Below are 25,229 nucleotides of genomic sequence, written 5' to 3'. Positions count from 1 at the left end.
AAAAAAATCAGGTAAGGCTTACGATGAGAGGCTAAAGGACAGCCTTGAGATTCTGACTAAAACAAGACTTTACCTGCTTCCTTTTGGTCCTTTTAGGCTCCATTCCTTCTATTAAGACTGTCTCCTGCAGTACTCTCTCTCACTGTGTGTGGGGGGAGTATATGTGTGTTTGTTCATATGTATGTATGTGTACATGTGTATGTGTGGATACATGTGTATGTTTGTATGTGTGTGTATGCATGTGCATGTGCGTGCGTGTGTGTGTGTGTGTGTGTGTGTGTGTGTACGTATCAGCATTACTCCTGAGGTACAGTCTACCTTTTTTTTTTTTTGATACAAGGCCTGTCACTGGCAATCCCTCCCCAGTGTTGGGGTTACACACGTGAACCACCAGGCCTGGCTTTTACATGGGTGCTGGGATCAGACTCTGGTCCTCGGGCTTGTGCCACAGGTACTGTGCCACCTCTGCAGCCCCTCTCTTTGCACCTTTCATCCCCTGTACCATCTAATGTGGTAACTTCCGGGCACTCAGAATGTAGGCAGGATGAGATAAGACAAGGTACAGGTTAAAAAAAAAAAAACTGCCTGGTGGGCTTTCACAATCTGTCATTTAAAAAGAATGCAATATAGCATCATTTTTGCACTAACGATACTGAAATAATATTTGGGAAGAAATGGGTTAAACAAATTGTATTGTTAATTTCACCTGTTTCTCTTACTTTTCTAATATAGATACTAAAAAACAAGAAATAAACAGGTGTCTCACGTTGTGTTTGTACTGGAAAGTGTCCTCCTCGTTAATCCTGCCCACATTTGGTTTGTCCTTCAGTCTCTGGACAAGTAATTGATACACCCAACCTCAGATTCAGCACAATCGCAGAATAAGTTTGCATTCATAACTGGAGTGAAACTGTCCTAACATTTCACCAAATATGAAGCAGGCATGTAGAGACTTAACTACTTTGAAAAATCAGAGATCACTGTGAGACTAAGCCTTCCTAAGAGAGTGTCCACGAGGAGATCTGCAAAGTGGGTACAGAGGGAACAGAACACCCTTGGGTTGTTTAGAACGTCTGACAACTGCCCTAGCCTCCTGAGACTGGAGAACAGATCTGACATGAAGTCAACACAGAAGGTATAGGATGTAAAGGGAGGAGTGTTCCTTCACTAGACTTACTTTGCATACACCCGAGAGATTTAGATCTGTGGCCTTTGTCTAAATTAACTGCTCTTATCTGATAGAAAGAAACAAAACAAAACCTCTTATCTTCTCAACAGGTTCAAATAACAGAGCCTGGTCAGACCTCTTGCTTAATTAGGGTCCCAGGTTGCTAAAGCTAAGACCCCTATCTGTCCAAGCACAGTAGTGGGCAAAACAGCGAGGACATCTCTAGATGTGATAATACTCATCTATCTTACAAGAACCCTGAATCCTTTTCACTCATCTCAAAGAACCTAAAGTCTCTCTCTCTCTCTCTCTCTCTCTCTCTCTCTCTCTCTCTCTCTCTCTTTCTCTCTCTCTCTCCCTCCACCCTTCCACCTCCCTCTTCCTCCTTACAGGGAGAGGAAAGGAACAGTTTCTCCACAGAATGAAAGGCCCCCACCATGACCCATGAGGTCTAGGTGTGGGGACCAACACTTCAAGGATCCTTTTGTTGACCTGCTTTAAAATATCAGTAAGTACTTCTAGTCTCCTGTTCAGGGGTCACGTGTTTCTATGGCATCTACAATCATAAAAGGCGGGATTGTCAAGCGGGGTAACATCTTGGACCATTACTAATTCTTGGCATACTGAGGCAATACTGAGTCTCCCAAGCACTGGCTAGAAGAGACCTCAGTTCTAGAGCCTGGATCTGCACAAGGAAGCAGAGTGAGGTAGAAAAATGGCCAAGTCTATGGGTAGCATTTTCAGCAACATCCAAGTTCCTCTTTCTTTATTTCTTCCTTTCCTTCTTTCCTTCCTTTCTTTTTTTTCCCCCTGGAGTCGGTGGTTTGAGATAGGGTTTCTCCCTGTAGCCCTGACTGTCCTGGAACTTGCTCTGTAGACCAAGCTGGCCTTGGACTCACAGAGATCTTCCTGTCTCTGCCTTCCAAGTGCTGGGATAAAAAGCGTGCACCACCACCTGCCCCAATTTCCTATCTCTAATATCACACTTACTATGGAGGTGGGTCAGTAGGCACACATGAACATTGTCTTGAGAACATTTCTCTGGGAATGAGATTAACGACAGTTGATTCAAATTTAGAAAATACAAAGTGTCTCCGTGGTATTTTTAATTAAAAAAAAAAAGTCAAAAATAATCCGCCATCAAACTGTTTTCATCCAACATTTTTAAGATTGCATAAACAAAAAGCATACAATTTAAAAAATAAGAGTGGTGGTGTACAATCTAGTATCTTTTTCTCCCAGTCAACCAGCATATGATAAATATTCCCCCTTGTTGGATGTAATTCAAAAGTATCCATTTTTAAAATACCTATTTTCCCAATATAGCCTAATTTACATGTGTTTCTCCTGCTAGATATTCAAAGGATTCCCAAGCTTCTATCTACATAGTGAAATCCAGTTCAATAAACATCCTGACACATACACCTTTGTTCTAACCTCTAGGTACCTCAAGGAAGTAGGTTCCTAGAAGCACCACTATTGCTGGAACAGAAAGTTTAACTCTTGCTTGATTGAGGTTTGTTCTGAAACAAACCGTCACTGTGTATCCAAGCTAGGCTGCTGCTAACTGCCTACTACCACCTCAGCTTTGCAACAATCCTCCTGCCTCAGTCTCCCCGGTGTTAGGATGACATGCACCACTGCAACTGTCTGGCTTGAATGTTTAGTATTTTTCATTGTAAACGTACACCACCAAATGAAATTCCAGAAAATTCCTCTCCGTATAAACCCTCAACTACATTCTGTTTCTCTAGGCTTCCCAACAGCGGGTGACCTGTGGCACCTGCTACCTACCCAGGACACTCACAGTTCAATCTCCACTGCTTCTTGAAGAGAAGCACAACGCTGGCCATGCTACTTTCCTGCTTCCTAACACACCACCTGGGATCTGACAAGAGCAAAACCCAATCGAAGAGCAGCATGGGGGAGGGAAGGGCGGCCTATGGGAGCCGCCTTAGTGCTTCTGACTCACTGTATTGGCCCCTCTCTTTTTTAGAGAAAGTTGGGGGCGGGGGTGTCTTACAGGGTGGACCTCAGTCCTTCGGTTCCCAATACTTCACCATCAATACCTCTAAGGTGACTTCAACCATGTCCACGTGACAGTCACCTAGAAGTCCGTGTTCGCTTTCCTACAGGCAGCTCCAGCCCTGCAGTTTCCTGTCCCGTTCTATCTTCCACAGGGTTAAAAGGTCTAGCCCCCAAGACAACAGTAGAGGCTCCTTCAGCATTTCAACTGACCCTTGTAAGTGCTACCTTGCTCCCCCCTTCTTCCTTAACTCCATTAGTGCAGCTGAAGCTTGGCAATGAAAGCCATTTCCTGGACTTTAACCTAGTGCCATATGCTTACAGTGTTAAGGGTCCTGAAGGTGGAGCCTAAGTGATTGCTCAGAGGTTAAGAGTGCTTGATGCTCTTCCAGGGAAGCCAGGTTCAGCTCCCAGAATCCACCCAGACACCCAGAACCATCTGCAACTCCAGTCCCAGGAGATCTGCCACCTTGTCTGGCCTCTACAGGCACCAGGCATGCACATGGTGCTCAGACATGCATGCAGGCAACACACACACACACACACACACACACACACACACGACATAAAAATAAATGTCAACCATGCAAGCCAGATGTGGGGGTGCAGGGACAGAAGGCCTGAATAACTGCCTGCCTCCTCTCTTCCAGTACCACGAGCCCATACCACGAGCCCACGATTGACATTCTCATTCTTCTCTCTCCAACTCTCCATCTGCCACACCCACTCCAGGTCCACTCCACCACCCTACCAACACCCTAGAGAGGTGTTAGGTCACTCTCTTCTGCTCTTTCTCTCATCTTCAATAACTCTAGGATAAGGAGAGCAAAACAAACAAAAAAAAATCCTGATATTGAATGAAATAATGCAACTTGTACGCAGCTCCTTCTTAGTCACTAACGTCAACCAAACAAAATGAAGACTGAGTTAAAGGTTTGGAGTTCACAGGGCCAACACAGGATGTCCCTACACCTGACAGGCATAAGCTCACTAAGGACAAGTTAAGGTGTGAGTTCCCTTTTCTTTGGTCATCCGAAGTGTGAGCGACCAGACACTAGTACAAAAAGGGCAGTAGATAGTTAAGTACATTTGAAAATAAATAATTTAGGAAAATGACACGGGAAGTACTTATTACTCAGTAGGTTTATTTAGTGAAAACTGGACGGGCTTTTATCACACAAAAATTTAAATTAATATCTCTGTTCAACTACATTGGTTGTGGTCCCAGGATTAAAAAAGGAAAGAATGAAAATGCTTAGGAAGCCCCCGTCTCCCCCTCTCCCCTGGCCTCTTCTTTCTCCTATGTGTCTCCATATGTCTCTTTGCTCAACTCTATTTCTTTCTGGCTTATCAGAGCTCATAAAAGGAAGTATAAACCAGAACAGAAACAAAACAAGTCAGGAAAAATAACCCACCCTAACTACCTTCCTGCACAAGGACACAACACCATGCAACACTGTCTTCCTTGACTCTTCGAAATGGAAACGTCAGAGTGGGACAACCATGACGGGAATACTGCTTTTGGTATGATGACTAGGGTCAATAGGGACACCAGCCACACAGGTAAGGCCTATTCAGAGCAGTATGTAAAGTGTAGAAGCAAGTGCTTTCACTTCCTGTCTGCTTGGCACAGCCTCTGAGGCAAGGCTAAGAGCAATGACTCGCCCTGGTAGAGACCCTTCAAGAGTGAGTGCACGGTTCTGTACCTTTTCCGGGCCACAGAGCTGAGCGAGACTAGGGTGAGGGATCTGGCACACTCTAGGGAACAAGAGGCTCATAATGAGGGAGAGAAGAGACATATTATATACTGTAATATGTCATGCTACTATGGATTGTAGCCAGTCTCAAATCAAAAGGACTTAGGCTTGAGGATTGTAGTTAGGTCTCAAATCTAAAGAATACAGAATGGTTTCTAAATGTTCCTTTCCCTTGGTCATTTAATAATAAGCAAATGTAGTGCCTGGTCCCCCAAACACTGCAGAACTATCTACTTGAGTTTTATGGAATTAAGGCCCCGAAAAGGGGAAGTTACTAAAGAATGTACCAAAGAATCAACAAAGGAGATAAAAGCCAACTCCAAGGCTTGGGGTGTAGCTTAGTGACAGAACATTTGCTTAGCATGCTCAAGAATCTGGGTTCAATTTAGGGAATGTGTGTATGTATGTATATGTATGTGTGTTTGTGTGATTATGAGTATCTATGTTATTTGAAATAAATCAATGTATGTTATATTACTAGAACTTGAAATCAAGCAACTTATATACATGTAATATGTGTTTGTGTACATATAAATTGTGAGTATGTGTGTGTGTGTGAGTGTGTACTGAATGCTAGGCTTCTGAGCCCATTCACCTTTACTCTACCCAAAACCTTGTGCATGGCCAGTTGTCCACAAATGTTTGATAAGTGAATGTGTTTGGAGGTTACTTCATTTAATTAACTATTCACTTAAAGTAATGATATGGGGTTCCTGGATTCCCCAAATAACTCAAGGTTCTCAGGGAATGGCCTCATCTGGTTCTAGTACCTCAGGACTGAAAGTATAACACAGAATGCTTACACATGAGTTTCCTTATGTTTGGGTAGAATCAAACTTACTAGACTTGATGAATAGCTTTTTTCAAGTTGACCAGGAGTTCTGACTGGAAGTCACAGGTGTCTAAGTAGTGAAAAGAAGTCACACGAAGGCTTCCTAGAATGAGCACGGTTGGTCTCAGAGACCCTGTCCAGAGATGAATCTTGTAAGGGGGGAAATCAATTTAAAGGGCTCCCAGGGAGTCAAATGCTGGCAACCACAGGCCTGCTGCTTGCTCAGAATTCAGAGAGAGTCTGAGGAAGCTGCACAACATGGCCACAGTTGGGTGTCAGCTGCCTGGGACATTTATTTTTTGGGGTAGTGTTTTCCTTGGCATTTTGTTTTAAAATAATGGCCTCAGGTTTAAATGGGATACTTCTACATAATTCATTATTCTTTGGGAGCTAAATCAAAGCTTGATCAAACCTCCTTGGCTACAGTCTCCAACGGCTAACACACCTACCCAATTTAGCCCATTATATATTAAGCTGATATCGCTAACTAAATATTAATCCACAGAAGCCAAAGAGTAGGGCATGAATGGGGCAGACAGAGGTCAAAAGTCCTGCTCATCTCCTCCCCCCTGTTAAGGAAGGAATATGCCATATAGATGAAAATAATTGGCCTTATTATTAATAGTTCTTGTTATTCCACAGCAATTTATGTGTGCATAGTGCTATGTATTTTCCATGTATTATAAATACATAGTATCAATGCTTATTTTTACCTGCAATGCCATATTGTTTTTACATACCTAGCATTGAGCACTCCAGCAGTCAGTAAATCCAAAACAAGCATGTCCCTTTACAGTGCAATGTAGGCTAGAGCTAGGCCATATCTGTAACAGCAGTAACTTAATGAGTCTGACACAATGGTGAAGAAAAGTCAGACGAAAGCACAGTGCAACCTATGTGTTGTGTCTACTATAAGAGGGAAAACATGTTGTCACTCATACTCAGACCCTATAGTACACAGGTGCACATGTACACAGCTGTAAGTATGTATCATATACTATTTAGAAAAGAGACCAAGAAAAGGTAGTATTGGGTGATGGGAAAGAAAAGAACGCAGCAAAGGGAACCATGGCTCGTGAAAGAGGATATCAAGCTAACATTTTTCTAGTTTCAACCCTGTTACAGGTTGTCACTTTAGTGGTAGATAAGTGCATACAATCAAAATTAATCACCCAGTGTAAACCCCCAAGTGACGCACCATGACTTCGAAAAGGCCATTCTAACTGTATAGAAATTCACAGAGATGCACAGAATTTGGGGCTGAGCAAATTTGGGCCTGAGCATGTGTTTGTTTGAGTTGCTACCTTCATCTAGTTGAATGATCTTTTTTATGTGTAGGTTCATTACAATAAAGTAATTTAATTAATGTATAAATAAATTGGAAAAACACCCATCCAACTCAGCTAATCCCGGGTCATTTGGTTTCAATGGACACCACTTAACTTTTCTCCTAACACACACACACACACACACACACACACACACAAATTCATCCACACAATAATTTACTGTTAAGTATTTTCTTCATACTTCATACATGACAGTTATCCAATATTTAATTCTCTGCCATTACTTCTATGCCCTCAGAAGTGTTGTCCTGATTGTGATTCCCCACCTTTATTTTAAAGATAGGCTCTCCTCAGGCTGTATCTGACGCTGAACTCACAATCCTCCTGCCTCATCCTCCTTCTCATCCTAATTCTGGGATTAGAGGTATGTGCCAGGACACCTCACCTCCTATATTTTTTAAGCGTTAACAATAACCTAATAGAACTTATAAAGTTAATGTCTGACACATTTGTGGGTTGCTATAATTTACACAATGATCTTTCATACACAGTATCACAATTGTTCCCAGAGGCAGACTGTAAGTACAATATATTATTACCTTTCTTAGACTAACCCCCCAAGGTAATTACTGTGTTTATTTTTGGTTGTTGTCAGCTCACAGCTAGAATGCAACCTTTGTAGAACCTGAAAAGGCTGTTCTTCTTGGTTCCAGTTGCATTCACACAGCCTACCACTATGTCTGGTAGTTCATGTCCCACAAATATTTGCCAAATATATAAATAACTTTTCTACATTGCTTTAAGCCTGTTTGGCAGAAGGCAGATAAGAGACCTGTGACGAGACACCTTATGAACAGTTCAGTAGTCTGTTTGCTATTTTTAAAAGTAAGTGAAAATGCTGGGGGAAAGTATAGTTTTTACTAAACAAAGCTGAGATTAAAAGGGCAGTTCCCTTGGTGATATGAGGAAATCCGTGCACATCAAATGTCGAATATCCAAAGTTTCAAGTCTTCCACTCCAAGCTTTAAACAGCTTTCAGTAGCTCTGGTATATTAAATATTTGCTTAATGAAGTATTTCAGGAGGCGGGGTAGGAAAAAAGTGTGACCGTAGTTCACAGAGCCATCAGGACTGATGGCAATTCCTCTTTTGCCTTAATTTGCCTCCAGTTTAATTACAAACCCTCAATTTTTTTTTCATAAAGATGACATTTTTACAGGTAAGTCAGTCTGAAGCATGTGGAACTCTTCCTAACTTTTGAAGGTCAACAGAAACAAAAAAAGACAACTCATTGAGAATGAAATATGTGCATGTTTAATTTTAAGAAGCAGTAACAAATCATAATAGACAGGATCTCTTGGATCTAAGCACAGGCCAAAATCTTACACAACAAGCTACGCTGTAAATTATAATCATTCACCAATTACAGTGAAATTCCGGACTTTGCCCCATCAATCAATAAATGTCCCAACGTTACTAACCCCTTAGCGATGCCAACTCAAGTCCTAAATATTCCATTTGCTTGAAGCTGCCTTAGAAAAGCCGAATTCAAAGACTTCACTGGCTTCTATTTTTGTGACATGCACACACAGAGAAAGAATAAGAGTCGAGAAAATAGAATCCTGAACTTGCGCGTGTGGTTAGGTTCTACAGGGCGACCTCTGGGGCCCAGCCCTGACCAGGCAGTGTACCCATTCATCTTCTGTAAACAGCAGGCTAACAGGCCAACAGGCCTGCCCCTGCACCTGCCCTTAAGCAGCAGAAGTGCAGACGGCTAACTCCAAATGCCACTTGCGGCCAGTCGACGTTAAAAATAAAATAAAACTAATAAATGACTTCAGGCTTGACAAGCTCGGTAATTCCTGAAAATGCACAACAGGAAACGTAACTATCCTCCACCCTCCAGAGCCATTCATCAAGAGCAGCCCAGAATCCCAGCCACAGGAAGGCCGGTGGCAGAAAGCTAACCCCAGCACCGCTTTGCCTCCCTGGCACAGACACAAGCAAAGGCAAGGAGTACCCACACCCTGGGGGAGGGAGAAGGGGACTAGGAACATGCCCCCAAGTTTCAAACACTCAGGGTTGTTAAGGGCGGCAAACTGGCCCGCAGATGAGTGACAACCTCTCCTGCCAATCCCGGGGGGAGAGGGGGTCTTATTTCCTTCTACCAAGGATCTTGCCTCCACACACTGATCTGGGCATCTCACCTGGTGCCTGAGCACAGTCCTGGCTCGAGGCTGAGGCTGCCAGCCTCCTTCCCTTCCCCGCCTCTAAGGGACGAGGGGCTGAGGGTGGCAAACGGTCCAAGCCCCGGGGCCCAGAGGACGGCGTCCGCGAGCCGGGGAGCCGGGGAGCCGCGCCCCAGCCCTGCGCTCTCGCGAAGGCTTCCCGGGGCCGCACAGGGGCGCCGGCCCCCGAGGCCGTGCGGCGGGGACTGAGCGGGCACCGCGATTGGCCGCGGCCCGCATCGCTCGCCCGGAGAGCCGGGCCGGCGGGGAGGAGAGGAAGTGGCGGCTGCCGCTCTGCACCAACCATGTTCGGGCGGCGGGCGAATGTCACCCGGCGCCCGGAGCGGGTCGGAGGGCACGGGGCGGGCACTCGGATCCCCGCGGCGATCCAGAGACACCCCCCCGGGGGGCTAAGCCAGCACATCCAACACAACCCCCACACACTCGTGCCCGCCCGCGGGGCGCCGCTCGGTCCCCGGAGGCTCCCCGCCCCCACACCTCGCCCGCTCCGTAGCCGAGGCGGGTCGGGCCCAGCGCGCCAGGCCGGCCCGGGGGCGCCCGCGGGGACCCGCCAGCGCTCGCAGCTAGGCCGCGCCCGGGTGGGTGACCCCCAGCGCGCGGACCCCTCCCGGGACGCGCCTCTCTCGGGCGCCTGGTGCGCCGGGACAAGTGCAGTGACAAAGCCCCGAGGCCAGGCCAGCGCTGGCCGGCGGGGAGGAGGACGCGACGTCCCTGGCGAGCGGCGGCGGCGGCGGCCCAGCCCCCAGGAAGCCCGGCGCGCCGGCCAGGCCCGCGCCCAGCCGCGCGCCGAGCCCGCCCGGCCCCGAGCAGCCGCTGGCACCCGACACACAGCCACCCGACCCCGGGCCCCGAGGGCCGAGCGCATCCTGGGACAGCTTCACGGCACCCTTCAAGTTTACTGCGGCCACTGCCCGGGCATCTGGGGACCGCGGGTGCCAGGTCTGTTTACACCGAAGACCGCCAGGAGAGAAGGGCCGCCGGGCACCAAGAAGAACCCGGCTTCCTTCTTCGGACCTGGTGGCGACAGTGTCTGTAAACACACAAACACACACACACACACACACACACACACGTCCTATCTTAAATGAGGCCCGACTCCGGCGGACCTGCACCCACAGCCTACGACACCTGGGGCGCAGACTGCGTCCATGGAGCCACCTCTTCGCATCTGCAAATCCAAAAGTGAAATTAAACCTCCACTAACCTCCTCCTCCCTCTCCACCTCCTCCTCCTCCTTGCAGCCTCAGCAGCCCCAGGACCAGCAGCAACAGCAGCAGACCCCCGCTTCCCCTAAAATCAGATGATCCATAACTGCGCCGACTCTTCCTCCAAAAATCGGTATTAATATTTATGAACCCCGGCATTTTTTCCCTCCGTCTGCAAAACACCGTGTCAAAGCATCGGGACGCACAGACATACATACATAAGATAGCTCCTCCTGTCCCCATCGACATGCCCCCGGAGAGAAGACACACGCACAGTCACAACTATTATTTGAAAAAAAAAAAAAAAATGTTACCTCTCAGTGTGCTTTTTTTCACGCTACCAATACAATCCCGCAAGGTGTAAGTGTTGTTGGGGTGTGTAAAATGGAAATGAAAGCCCGTCAGTTGAATAATCGCAGGAGCAAAACTAAAAGTTACTCCCCGGCTTGCCTGAGAACAGTCCAGATCGAAAGCAAAACAAGGAGAGGAAACTGCGAGGAGCCGAGGCTGGAAATCCCCCCACCCCCGCCCTCTCCCGGCCCCGCTCCCTCCCTCGCTCCCCCCTCCGCCCTCCTCCCTCCCCGCCCTTCCTCCCCAGTGTTTGTTTCAAGCTTGTGCAACCCGGAGGTGGAGGCGGAGGGAGGGCTCCAGCCGCCAGCCGGGAGGTGCGGAAGTTCGCCGCCGCCGTTCATTGGCGGGCAGCGCGGCTTTCATCATTTCTCAGAAAAGTCGATTTCATTTTCACTTCCCCACGTCGCGGCGGCGGCGGCGGCAGCGGCGGCGGCGGGGAGCAACAAGCGGCAGCGCGGGAGTGTGTGGCTCGCGCGCGCGCAGGGGCGCTCGCCGCTTCTCCGCCGCGGCCACGCGGGGGTGCGGGCTCCCGAAGCGGCGGGCCAGGCGGCGGCCTTGGGACCCGGCCACTAGCAAGTGGCTGTCCGGGAGAGAGGAGCTACCTAACTCTGCATCCTACCTGAAGGTGGGGACCGGCCCGGAGAGCGCCTAGGGAGCCCCGGGACGCCTCCTGCCCCGTGGGTTAAGCGTTGAGAAGCGCTGTGCTCAGGCTGCGTACACAATCTCCTCCTGGAAAGTCGCCCGCAGCAAAGGAATGTAAGGAACGAAGTCAGCTGAAAAGAGGGCATTGCTTGAGCCCCTACTTTATTGGATCTCCTACTGGGGAGCGGAGGAGCTTAAGGGAGGGGGAGTGAAGGGCCAGCCTGGCAGTCCGTGTGGAAGCTGGGACGGTTGGGAAGGCCTTCCCCTAGTCAAGTCACTCTTCAGCGGTACTTAGTGGCCCGAGCCGTATCCGTTTCTTCCTGCAAGACGAGATGGAACGTAAAGTGTCTCCTTTGGGGCTGACCCCGAAGTGTCTCCTTTGGGGCTGACCCCGTTCTTAGCTGGGCATCCTTCGCCGCCTTCCTCCACGCTGTTCGGTGGAGATCATAAAGGATGCGAGACGGTCAGGTACCTAGGACAGGTGCAGCAGCTGATGCTTATAGGCCCCACTAGGCCAGCTCTCTTGGAACCCCTGCTCTTTGTTTCCTTAACTTTAAAAGTACAAAAAGTTACATTTAGTTCTGCCTGTTTCTCTCTTGGCTTACAGTTTCATCGCCTTCCTACCGGCCTTCAGTAGCCGCTAGAGAAAGCCGCACCCTGACTGTAACTATCTGTGTAAACATCTGAAAGATAATTCTACCTTCCGTTTGTCACACAATTACTGGACTCCAGAGACGGGGGCGAAAAAGGAGGGTGTCGGTGCAGTTGGGGAAAGAAATGGGTGAGATTAAGAAACCCTGTCTTGAGCTCCACAAGGAGAGCAACAGATCCAAAAAGTCTGGGCCCAGGAGTCTTTTCTGAGACTGATACTCCAGCCAAGGACCACTCATGGAGATGGCCTGGAACCGCTGCCCAGAGGTAGTCTTATGGCAGTTCAGTGTCCAAGTGGGTTCCATAGTAATGGGGACAGAGACTGCCTCTGACATGAGCTGATTGGCCTGCTCTTTGATCACCTCCTCCTGAGGGGGGAGCAGCCTTGCCAGGCCACTGAGGAAGACAATGCAACCACTCCTGATGAGACTTGATAGACTAGGATCAGAGGGAAGGGAGGAGGACCTCCCCCATCAGTGGACTGGGGGAAGGGCATGGGTGGGGAAGAGGGAGGGAGGGAGGGTTGGGTTGGGAGGGGGAGGGAGCCACAGGGGGGATACAAAGTGAATAAACTGTAATTAATAAATAAATAAATTTTAAAAAGAACCCTCGTCTTGTGGCCTCAAAAATAGATCCCTCATACACACATTGACCTTTATTTCCCCCAAATAGCACTATATAATCCTTGCTTTCATATCTCATATAGCAACGTGCAAGGTACTTGTTCCTCTTTTCCTACCAGGCACCTGAGTTAAAAACTGAACAACCATCTGTCATTCTTTCCTGGCTTTTTGTGTCTGAGTGCATGCGGTACGTTTGTGTCTGTGTACAAGCCATGCGCTCACAGAGGCCAGAGCGTCTTGCCCTGTCCTTCTCTACAGCACTGCTTTGAGAGAAGGTTCCTCACTGAGCCTAGAACCAGGCCAGCAGCCAGCTGCTCCAGCAATCTTCGTGTCTCTCTACCAGCCACAGCACTGGAATTAGGTGGGTACATAGCCAGGCATGGCTTTTCAAGTGAGTACCGGGGATTTGAACTCAACTCCTCATGCTTACAGGGCAAGCATTCTTCGAAGGCCGTTTCCAAGGCCCCTTTTCTCCTTGTTGTTTTCTTTGCTGTTGCTCTTCTGCTGATTATATTTTTGCTTGTTTGTTTGTCTTTAGACAGGATGTTCCTATGACATCCAGGCTAGCCAGAACAGTAGCCCAAGCTGTCTTGGAACTAAAGCTGTTCCTGCCTTAGCTCTGGAGTCCTGGAATTATATGGCATATGCTCTCTGTATCTGTTTGTTTTAATATCCACCAAACCATTGCCTTCTCTTCCCCCCAGTACAGGGAGAGGAAAAGAACTGTGTCTTTCTGAACTTCTTGCTCATTCCAGTCTCAGTTCAGCAACCTCTACATGCAGGCTCAGGAAGCTTAAGAAACAAGGAGGTCTTGTGGGGCCAACCCATGTCACCTTCCTGATTATCTATGTCAGGAGCTACCTCACTGGTGAAAACTCGGGGGAGCCAGACAGGACCATGCCCACAAATCTCTACCCCATATCTTAATGACCTGTTGCCATAAGCAGAGGCCAGCCCTGGAAACCCCATTGCTGGGCACAGACAGCTTTCAAAATAAAGGCAGTATTGGTTATAAGACACAAAGTCAGTTGAATGCAGTGGCACACTACCCCCTAGTCTCGTGTGCTGCCAGTGTGCCCTTCAAGGCCTGCATCTGACCTTTGCAAGCTGCTTTCCTTTATTTGTAGAACATCAGAGGCATTCTCACATTCCTTATTTATCATTAACCTGGGGCCCAGCACACAGAGGGCCAAATATTTTTTTAAGTCACAAATCCTTGTTTCTTTCTCTGAGTTCTTACAGAACAGACTAGGCTTTCTTAGGACATTGGTTTTATATGTCAATAATATTTTAAAAGATTATTGTGTGTGTGAGTGATTTGCCTGTGTGTGTGTGTGTACTGTGTGTGCCTGGAGCACACAGATGTCAACGGAAGACATCAGATCTCCTGGAACTGGAGTGGTTGTGAGTTTCCATTTGGACACTGGAAACTGAGCCAGGGTTTTCTGCAAGAGTAGTAAGTGCTCTGAACTATTGAGTCATGTCCCCCAGACTCCGGGAATAACAGCCTAATACAAATGTAACTGATTACCATTCTACAGAAGTCAGAAAATATAGAGAAGCTGAGGGAAAGTCGTGTTGCTGAGTGTGGTGGCACATAACTGTAACCCCAGCATTTATGAGGCTGAGGGAGGCTCATCCTGAGTTCAAGGCAAGCCTGTGCTCTACTGAGAGACCTTGCTTAAAAAGAAACAAGGTTGATGATACAGCCCAGCTGTTTATATTTTCTTAATGTGAGCAAGGATGTGAATCTGTACACACACACACACATATACATGGAGGGAATCCTACAGTCCTGCAATTTTATACTCAGAAATAGGCTATAGATGTTTGTATCTGCTTCCAATTAGAATTTTTTGGGTTTTTTTGTTTTGTTTTGTTTTTGAGACAGGGTTTCTCTTGTGTAGCCTTGGCTGTCCCGGACTCACTTTGTAGACCAGGCTGACCTTGAACTTACAGAGATCCACATGCCTCTGTCTGCCCTAGTGCTGGGATTACAGGTGTGTGCCGCCAAGCCCTGCTCAATTAGTAATTTTTTCAAATGTGCCATTTTCAGTTCTCATCTGCTCATCGTTTCATTGTGCAGACTGCATTTCCCATCCCCCTCTGGGCTTATGTGATATCTTTCTGTCCTGTTCCACTTCTTGGCTGCCTCCTCTTTTGCAGACAGCCCCTTAAATTATGGTGTTTTCAAGCATTCTATCTTCAACCCTCTTATTTTCTCATTTTATACGCTCTTTCTCTTTGGGTGCTCTCATCCACTCCCAAAGCCTCAGATATCACTACAGATGGTCCTCAACTTAACAGTCGTTCTACTTACAATTTTCCAATTATGCAGTGGTACAAAAGCAACAAGGACTCAAGGACTCGGTAGAAACCACACTGCAAATTCGGAATGTTGGTCTTTTCCTGGCCTAGCCCTACGTAGTGTAATACTTTGTTGCCATGTCAGGCAGCGGCAGACATCCTCATCACCCAGTCAACCACAAGATCACTAGGTGAAACAGCCACCACCCTGCAACGCTCTAGTTGCTATAACCTTCCCTAGACCAGGTATATCAAAAGCATTTTAGGATACAGTGCTTCCACTTGAGATGGGTTTGTGAGGGTCGGGCCCCTTATAGTTTGAGAAACATCTGCATTTGGTGAGGATTTCAAAATAAAAATCTGAGCTGCAAGCATGTATTAGCTCCTAGATGTTGGTGAAATTCTTACCATATTCCAACTTCAGGTCAGTGCACACGATAGGAGAATACAGACGGGATCTCACTATGTAGCCCAGGTTGCCGTGAAGTCAGAATCCTCCTCGCTCAGCCTCATGAGTTCTGATTACAGTCAAAAAGTAAACTCATAACCTCTTTCCCTGCAAACTCAGATTTATCGTTTCATCCAGAGCCAGGAATCTGGCAAATATCACATCCCACCACCACCACTACACACATACACACACACACACACACACACACACCTTTCTGAACCCCTGGAGCTCCGCCTAAACATAGGTACTGCTTGCAATTTTCCAGGCCCTTAAACTCATAAAACCTAGGATGAATAGCATCATGTTCTTGTGCCCTTGATGAAATGTCACTGTAGATCAGAGATATAAATATGACTCAGAACATCCACACAGCGCTGGTACAGTCACAAAATATCTCGTGGCTCTTTGATGATACACACACACATACACAAATAAGTCTCTGCAGAAAATTAAGCAATATAGCAAAATATAATCTTTTTTGGTAGTCTGTGAAAAACGTGCCATTTGCTTAATGGTAAATCTAGGATATTTTCTCAGGGGTTGCCTTTTTTTCACTTCATCTGCAAAATGGACACCCTACAGAATCTTTCTGGGAGTGTTAATAGTGATTTCTTTCTCATCAGGAGAGTTGTGTAAAGACAATGGTTATTTAAACAGGATGTGAATAGATCTCTCTAGGAGAAGATCTTGACTAACGAGAAAAAAAACTGAAGATACACACAGACTGAGCCCCTTTTTTGAAGTGGGCATTTTGATTTCTCCTGCTGATGAATGAGATACTTTAATAAACACATCATTCAGTTAACAGCTATTTACCAGGTGTCCAGAAATGCTTCTTAGCATTGACTATGTAGCAGTGAACCAAAGGAATGAAAACCACTGTCATCTGGGACTTTTTTTTTTCTTTTTTTTACAGTCTATTCAATTACCGTGTTCATTTCCATGGCAGCAGCCCAGTAATGGCAGGGACATGGCCTCCGGCCATTATCACAGCCCTTAGAATTGTGCATCACAGTTCTGAGAAGGTGTAATATATAGCTTAACTCAAAGAAGTAGAAGTACGCCTGACAGGAAACCAGAGAGCCTCGCCAGATTGTCAGCTAATGCTCCAGGTCACTCCACAGATTCCCTGGAAGCACTTCTGTGCTGACCCCTGGGCCTCTCCCCCGACGGTTCTAAAATTCAGGTGTTGGGGGGAGATAGAAGATGATACACAGTAAGGGTTCCACACTCACCAGAACGCATGGTCAATTCCAATGCTTAAGTCCTGCACTGCGAAGACCGTTCTGGTGAAGTTCAAAACAAACAAAAGCAACCAGGTTAAAGGCCAAATTCTAGCAAAGACAGCAGAACTGCAGTGACTTGCAAAGCCTTTCGCGGGGTCCTGTGAAACTGGTAACATGCTGGAGAAATTTTTGAGCATGTTTACTCATTGCTTCTATGTCATTAGAGACTGAAACAAAGCTTAGTTTGTTACAAAATCATGAAAATCATGAGTTTACACTGGGTAATAATATTGCCCAATACTTAGTAAAAAAAAAAAAAATTCTGATGAATAAAAGGGAAACATAACTCTAAAATGTCCAGGATAGCTCTGCCTCTACCTTATCTCTGTCTCTGTCTCTGGCTGTCTATCTCTCTCTGTGTCTGTCTGTCTCTCCTCTTCCCCTCTCTCTCCCTCTCCAGTGTGTGTTAAGTGTTCTTGTCCAAAGGGAAGGCTTTCAGCTTCAAAAACTGTCATGAGTTTTCTTGTGGCATCGTATCCCAAGCTTCTTTAAGGCAAAGTGAGAAAGTGCCCATAGCTTTATCTTGATGTTCATTAGAAAAGACTGCTGTAATGCCTTTAGGGATTAAGGAGAGAAATTTCAAACCTGTAACCTACACTCAGTGAAGAAGAGCTGGAGAAGTGGCTCAGTTGGTAAAGGGCTTGCTGTGATAGCATGGGGACCAGAGTTCAGCTCTTAGCACCCACCTAAATGCTGAATAGGGAAGGGTACGCCTGTAATCTCAGCAGGCAAGTCTTTGAATTAGAGGCTAGCCTGGTCTACATATCGAGTTCATCGCCATCCAGGGCTATGTAGTAAGACCCTGTCTCTAAACAAACAAATAAGTAAGCAAATATAAGGCCACACTGTGGATACTGGAGGTTAGATTTCAGCATGTAAACAGGGGGAGGAAAACATGATCTACCCCGTAACATCACGTTACAGTTGTAGACGAAGTACCTAGCAGAGGAACAAGAGAGTTGGAAACCAGGGATCTTCTCTGAGAGTTAACAGAAAGAGTGGGAAGGGCATAGAGTGAGGCAAGAGGTGGGCAGAGCTGGATGGGGGGTCTGAATTATGGAATCCGCCTATGGTTTCAAGAATCATGCAATAAGTTTCCAAATCACCTCCCCAGCGTGAAAGAAACACGGAGATTTCTTCACTTGCTGACCTTCTGGACTCACTTGAAGCTGTTCCCTCGTCGTCTCCTGAGTTGCTGAGAAACATGCTGCTCTCCAGTCAGTGTTTTTAACTCTGTTTTGTAAGTTCCTAAGTCAAAGGCCTCACTTCTATCTAGCTTCCCCTCTGGTTTCCGTCTCCATGGGTGAATTTAATTAATGGCTTATATAGCACGTACCCAAAGTACCTTATGGCATGGGGGAGGTGGGAGAACAACTATCAAGATTTTAGGCATACACTATTTTCCTCGGGTTTGGTAAAAGAGAGAGAGAGAGAGAGAGAGAGAGAGAGAGATTTTTCAAGATTGTATCACAATAAAAATCAACATTCCAGAATTGTAATGGTTCTGGGATGTGTTTTTTCGGGTTTGATTTCTAACATTTTTCAGATTTTTCATATGAAAAACATCTTTTGTAATAGCTCCTAAAATGTTTAAGTTTTATTGCCATGCATAGACTTCCTGACTATTAAATAGTCTATTGTATTTTTCATAATTGTTTTTTTTGTACTTCAAACTATGGGTCCAGGATTTCGGCTCTACTCTTCATGTTTATTTTTGAAATTGGGTCTAGAGCAGCCCAAACTGGCCTTGAATTTGCTATGTAGCCGAGGCTGGCCTCAAACTCTTTCTCTTCCTTGCCTCCACCTCCAGAGTTCTGGGGTTACAGGTGCATGCCTCCGAGGCCTGTGAGGCTCCCCTCTCTCTAACCAAATAGGTTTACGTTTGAACCTGTTTGATACACTGAAGTTCTTGGGCAGAGGAAAAGGGTCTGTTGATTAAAAAGCAGAAGGAAGGTAACTTTCACTATTACCATGTCTTGGTCACAAAAGAAAACACAACCAGCCATGTTGGAGTCACCACAGAATAGAAGAACGTCAGAAGTGTTTCGCCCAAGCAGCCCAAGGCTAAGCCAGCATGGGCACCTCTGAGGGAGTTACATGGGAAGAAATGACTAAATTCACGCTGTGAGCCCAGTCTTGTCAGGGTCACCAACACCCTCAAATTATCTCCGTTTTATTTGTTTTCACTGCCTTTCTTGATGAGGACTTTTCAATAATGTAAACATGGCTGGTGTATGTATGGCCTTGTATTTCACAGTACACAGGGCCGATGCCAGCTTGCTCCCGTGAGATCGAACAGCCTTTTTTTCCTGGCTGAGAAATTGGAAGACTCTTACCATGTGCCCTGTCATATCTCACAGCACTCACATCTGATCACATGAATGCTTTTTCATTTGTGGATATTTTTGTTCATTATGAATGTAAGTGTGGCAGTGTATGCCATTCATGCCACACATTGAAGAGAAAGTTAAAGTTTTATATGAACACAGTATGAACACCTCAATGGCCTCATGCATAGAACCCAAAGGAAATACTTCAAAATGTCAATGATAGTTCTCTTTGAATAAGTTACTTCTTTTTCTTTCTGTAATTTTCTTAATTGCTCCTCATACCATCTATTCTGCTTGCCTGATGATTTCCATGTATAATGGAAGTTTATTTTTTCTATTAAAAATACTTTATTATAGATTTTATTATTTATCAATGTAAAATTTGGAATGCTTTTTCAGGTGGTTTCAGGAATTTACTTCATGGTACTATCATAAGTTTTTATAAACTCCTTAAAATTTTTAGTTGTTTTTTTCCATAGTTTTTCAGAGAGCTCTAAATTCCCATATCCAGGATACCATGAACATAGTATTTGAAGATTTTTTAAATCTGTATATTTTTGAAGATTATTTTTTTCTACAAATGCTTTGTAATTTCTTAGTCTTTTTTCCCAAAAGTTTTTTGTTTTTTTTAAACTAATGTGTTCTCATGCTGGAGAAGTTGTGGAGAAAGAGGAACCCTCCTCCATTGCTGGTAAGAATGTAAACTTGTACAACCACTTTGAAAATCAATCTGGCACTTTCTCAGACAACTAGGAATAGAGCTTCCTCAAGATCCAGCTATACCACTCCTAGGCATATGTCCAAAAGATGCTCAAGTACACAACAAGGACATTTGCTCAACCATGCTTGTAGCAGCTTTATTTGTAATAGCCAGAACCTGGAAAAAGCCCAGATGTCCATCAACAGAGGAATGGATACAGAAATTGTGGTGCTTTTACACAATGGAATACTACTCATCAATTAAAAACAAGGAAATCATGAAATTTGCAGGCAAATGGTGAGATCTAGAAAAGATCATCCTAAGTGAGGTATCCCAGAAGCAGAAAGACACACATGGTATATACTTACTTATAAGTGGGTACTAGACCTAGAAGATAAGATAAGATAAACATACTAAAATCTGTACACCTAAAGAAGATAAACAAGAAAGAGGACCCGGAGTAAGATGATCAATCCTCACTTAGAAAATCAAATGGGATAGACATTGGATGTAGTAGAAAACAAGTAACAGGGCAGGAGCCTACCACAGAGGGCCTCTGAAAGACTCTACCTAGCAGTGTATCAAAGCAGATGCTGAGACTCATAACCAAACCTTCGGCAGAGTGCAGGGAATCATATGAAAGAAGGGGGAGTTAATGTGACCTGGAGAGGACAAGAGCTCCACAAGGACCAAATATATCTGGGCCCAGGGGGTCTTCTATGAGACTGTTTCTCCAACCAAGGACCATGCATGGATATAACCTAGAACCCCTGCTCGGGTGTAGCCCATGGCAGGTCAGTATCCAAGTGGGAATCCTAATAAGGGGAACTATTTCTGACTATTTCTGACATGGACTCAGTGGCTTCTGGCTTTTTGACCTCCCTTGCCCCCTCCCAAGGGAGGAGCAGCCTTGCTAGGCCACAGTAGAGGACATTGCAGCCAGGCCTGAAGAAACCTGATAAGCCAGGGTCAAATGGAAGGGGAGGAGGCCCTCCCCTATCAGTGGACTTGGAAAGGGGAAGGGAGGAGAAGAGGGAGGGAGGGTGGAATTGGGAGGGAATGAGAAAGCGGGCTACGGCTGAAATGCAAAGTTAATAAACTGTAACTGATATTAAAATAAATTAATAAATAAATAAACTAATGTGTTCTTAGTAATGGAAACATTCACTCTCAAAGGAGTATATAGAACATGTAAGAAACAGACACAGAAGAGCAGAACTTCTGGAGTTCAGTGCCAGCAAAATATGGAAATAACTTATAATTCATGTGCCAGTTGAAAAAGGTCAAGAGTTCAATGAAAGCGAACAACAACTAAAAAGCCTTCCCCAGGTTTTAATTTCATTTCACTTGTGTGAAAGTTCATTTACTAGATCCTTAGAAGTGCAGTTCACGGGGCCATCAAGATGACCTGGGTTCTGTTCCTGGAACCTACAATGAAGAGAAAAACACTGACTTCTGAAAGAAAAGTCTCTTCATTTCCTCATACATGCCATCGCATACCCGGAACCCATACATCATGCGCACATGTGCACGCAGTAACCAGATAAACATTTTTAACATGTATATTTTCATTTATGTGTTTGTGTCTGTGTGGGTGCTTGCCGTGTGTACGGAGGATGTATCTGAGGGAGCCAGAGGAGAGCATCGGATTTGCCGGAGCTGGAATCTGTTGGAGGCGGGTGCTGAAAACCAAACTTGTGTCCTCTGCCAAAGCAGCGAGGACTCTTAACCTCTGAGCCATTTCTCTAGTCCAAATAAATACGTGTATCTTTGAGACCTCAGCTTACTGTGTGGCTCAGGCTGGTGTGGAACGCATTATGTAGACCAGGCTAGCCTCAGACTCACAGAGATCCTTCCAAGTGTTGGCATTAAAGGCATGGGCCACCATGCCCTACCCAGACATATAACTGTTTTAAAGTCCGGAGTGGGGCTTCGGAGATGTCTCAGTAGTCAAGAGTACTTGCTGTTCTTTCAGAGTCGAAACAAAGTGCTGTAGACCTTTCTGTTCCACACAGCTCAGAAACCCACAATCCAGTGGTCAGATCTGGGCAATTACTCGCTACGGGATGGATGCCCCTTTTATTGATGTGACAGTCATCAAGCGCAAAGCTAAACAGCCACAGAGAGGGGGCTGCTTTGGCTATAGCTTCGGCATATGTGTGTGGTTATGTGCGCAACTCCCCATACCCCAGCTCCTGGCTATAGCCTTATGCGCTGGGAAGCTTGTTTCAGGCTGGCAGTGCTGAGATGGTAAAAGCTTTCAGTGGTGTGATTTGGTCCTAGCTGTCAGCTTCAAGAGTTAATGTGGTTCTTTTGGGACCCTGATTGGTCCCAAATACACTGGGTTGTCATAAGAAAGAAAAGGAAAGAAAAGCAAGCCTGTCCCCCTGGACCTGCCTGGCTTCCCTGTCTTGCCATGGCGTCATTTCTTCTTGTGTGACTTCGTACACTAACGACATTTGTCATATTAGGATGGGGCTGGTGGTCCTGCCCTGAGCTGAGCAGTTGCTGGAACCTGTTCTTGAATGACTGGAACTGTGGGTTAAATAATGTAAAAGCATTACTTTTAGTTTCTGTGTGCAGCTGTGTGCACATGCAAACTCTAAGTGCTCCAAGAAACTGCATCTCCCTAGAGCTGAAGAAGTTACAGGTGGCTGTGAGGCACCCAAAGTGGCTGCTGGGAATAGGAACTCTAAACCACTGAGAAATCTCTCCCCATGACCTTCAATACTTTTTTTTATATATATAAAGTTTTGACTGCCAAGTGTTCTATCATGGCAGCCAATGCCAGCCTCGTACAGAGGGTAAACAATGAAGCATAGCAAAACGCTGCAAAAGAAAGGCTCAACAGGCTTCTAGCACAGGGCGGAACTTGACCTCAGTATTAAAGAAAAACTGAAAAGTAAGCAGCAGAGTAATTAAAAAAAGGATTTATATTGCATCATCAATTATTAATATCCAGCATTTAAAAACCATGACAGAAGCTCTCAGGCTCTTAAAGATCCACTTCCTTCCACAAAGAGCACCGACTTGACAAACTGATTTGGTACCACAACTCAGAGCAGTTTTAAACTGAAGTTATTTTGTTGAAGAATATATTAAATATCTTAATAGAGACACAGGCCTTGGGTTGTTGTTGTTGTTGTTGTTGTTGTTGTTGTTGTTTTCAAGTGGGAGGAGGAGACCTGGAACCAATATGAGAGAGATGTGTGCCTTTAAAAAGATCTGTCAGACATCTCTTAGCCCCTGGGACCATAGATTGAAAACAATTTCCTTGTGACACTTCAACCGAATCCCTAGGAACGAAAGGGAAAAGTTCCAGTCACCAGATGAATGCCCACAGAATCCCTGAGCCCCGTGAGGGCTCTTGTCAGCCTTTGTGCAGCCGTAATGAGAGTGGTGGGCTTCCTTGTGGTCACATTCAGGACGAATGAAAGATTAGCTTCAAGTTATTTGTTAACTCGGCATTTCACTCATAGGTTCCTCTCATTACATGCCCGTGTCTATTCTGTAACAGCAAGCATCTGGTGGAAACTGAAGAAAATATCTTCTCCCCAGATGTTTAGCTTATGGCCATGGCGGCAGAACACCTGTGTACTAAAATAGCGTTTTGCCAGATGTTTGAGAGTACGTGTCTGGAGAGCAGCTCCAGCTCTGGTCCAGGCGGCCATGAGTGTCCAGGCCACCATGAGGGCGCCCCACAAAGACGCATCATGTTTACCAAGGTGAGGACAGAAGGACTTTTATAACTCCTGGGCTGTGAGCTACACAGGAGGCCACTCTCTGTCCTCCTGTACTGTTGGTACAAATAAACCCGAAACGTGGAGAAAGCAAGCAGCCGAACATGTTTTCATAACAACTGTAAGTCTAACGGTTTTGAGTTCTCAGTACATTTTAATCAGCAGAATAAGTGTCGCTATGTCATAGGCCCCAACAAAACGTGAATATATCTATTCATACCTTAATGTGACAAATGAACACATATACATCAGTGTACGTAGATATACATGCATGCAGACAGACATGTTTATGCCGTATGTATATATGCAAGGAAGGAGATATCGATTATAGGTACTCATACCTGGTCATTGACAACTAGAGAGCCTGGGAATCGAACACCAGACCCTAGCTGGTGGTGGAAATAAGCCCAAGACTGAAGGCTTGAAAACCTAACAAGATGGTATGTGTGTGTGTGTGTCGACCTCAGCCTGAAAGCCCACAGACCAGGAACACTGTGTCCTAACTGGGGTGGAGAAACGGAATTTACCATTTTCCTTTATGTTTTATTCTGTCCTTTCGTCGACAGATAGGACAATCCTCTCCCCCATCACTGAGGTAGATCTTATTTCTCCAGTCTACTAATTCAAGAGCTGGTCCTTGAGCAGAGAGAGAAATGAATGAAATATGCGGGTATATAGGTATGAAAATATCATAATGAACCCATTACTTTACATACAGCCCGGCAAGCATTAACAGAATGCCGGATACACCCAAAACTAATGCACCTCCAGCAATCTGGCTATCTTTACCTCTGTGAAGCTCATGTGTGGTCCTCACCATCATATGTGTGTACATGCATAGGCATTCATGGGGTCGTTAATAAAACTTAAGCGCATGTCTGTTCATTTCCGTCATTAGTATTTGACCTTTTGTAGAATGGCTTATTCTTCTGAGACTGGTGAGAAATTTGAACCAAGACATTTTCAGCTTTACCACCAAAGGGGGGAAAATGTGTAGAAGGGACATTAGTTAACTGTAGAAGTGACATTAGTTGACTGTAGAGGTGACATTAGTTGAATGTAGAAGGGTCACTAGTTGACTGTAGAGCGCACATTAGTTGACTATAAAGTAGGTGCCCTTCACTGTGTGAGTTGTTTTTTCTTTTCTTTTTATTGATTCTTTGTGCGTCTCACATCATGCACCCCAGTCCTGCTCATCTGCCTGTCACCTCATATCTGGCCTTTGCCCTTGCAACCTACCCCCAAAATAAAAATAAAAAAAAAAACATAAGCAAAAAACAACAACAGCAAAAGGCCTAGAAAGCATCTCTTTGTGGAAGCTGCAGTGTGTCACAGTGTGTCCCACTGTGTACCCCGCTGTCCACACATCTTCATTTGCAAATGTTCACTGCAGGGAGTCATTGGTCTGATCCCAGGTCTCTGGCTTCCGTGACACCAATAATGTCAGATCCTCCTCCGGACTCCTCTCCGATATCCCGTTTTTGCCCTGTGCAGCTTTGGAACAGTCCCAATCATTTGAAGACGATACAGATTTGGGGGTGGGCCGGTTCAGAGAGCTGGATCTGGGCCTGGGTGGTAGCAGAGCTGGTCATCCCACCAGCTCCCCTTTATCCGCACCACCGGG

The 25,229-nt window shown here is 45.7% G+C and overlaps 1 protein-coding gene and 1 long non-coding RNA gene across 8 annotated transcripts in view; both read right to left on the bottom strand.

The window, feature by feature from the left end:
• The window catches only part of Irf2 (interferon regulatory factor 2), a 102,646-nt gene extending 91,652 nt beyond the window's left edge, over positions 1 to 10,994 (bottom strand). For 2 of the 7 annotated variants that reach the window (XM_060381741.1, XM_060381743.1), the window contains exon 1: positions 10,839 to 10,993. Coding sequence is in view for 1 of the 7 variants with exons in the window: in XM_060381746.1 (XP_060237729.1) it covers positions 9,278 to 10,184 (907 nt within the window). In the remaining 6 variants the exon portion in view is untranslated. The other 5 variants (XM_021659217.2, XM_021659222.2, XM_060381744.1 and 2 more) reach the window with 5 other exon arrangements.
• Positions 10,995 to 11,644: 650 nt separating this feature from the next.
• On the bottom strand, positions 11,645 to 16,995 carry LOC132653626 (uncharacterized). The gene is made up of 3 exons (XR_009591375.1): positions 16,785 to 16,995; positions 15,507 to 15,616; positions 11,645 to 11,837 (listed from the first exon to the last, which is right to left on the bottom strand). It is a non-coding gene; the product is annotated as an uncharacterized LOC132653626 (long non-coding RNA).
• Positions 16,996 to 25,229: the final 8,234 nt, after the last annotated feature.

This window comes from Meriones unguiculatus, chromosome 4 (genome assembly GCF_030254825.1).
Source record: "Meriones unguiculatus strain TT.TT164.6M chromosome 4, Bangor_MerUng_6.1, whole genome shotgun sequence".
Classification (NCBI taxonomy): Eukaryota; Metazoa; Chordata; class Mammalia; order Rodentia; family Muridae; genus Meriones; species Meriones unguiculatus.
The sequence above is the reverse complement of the archived record's forward strand: the minus strand, read 5'-3'. Positions and strand labels throughout refer to the sequence as shown.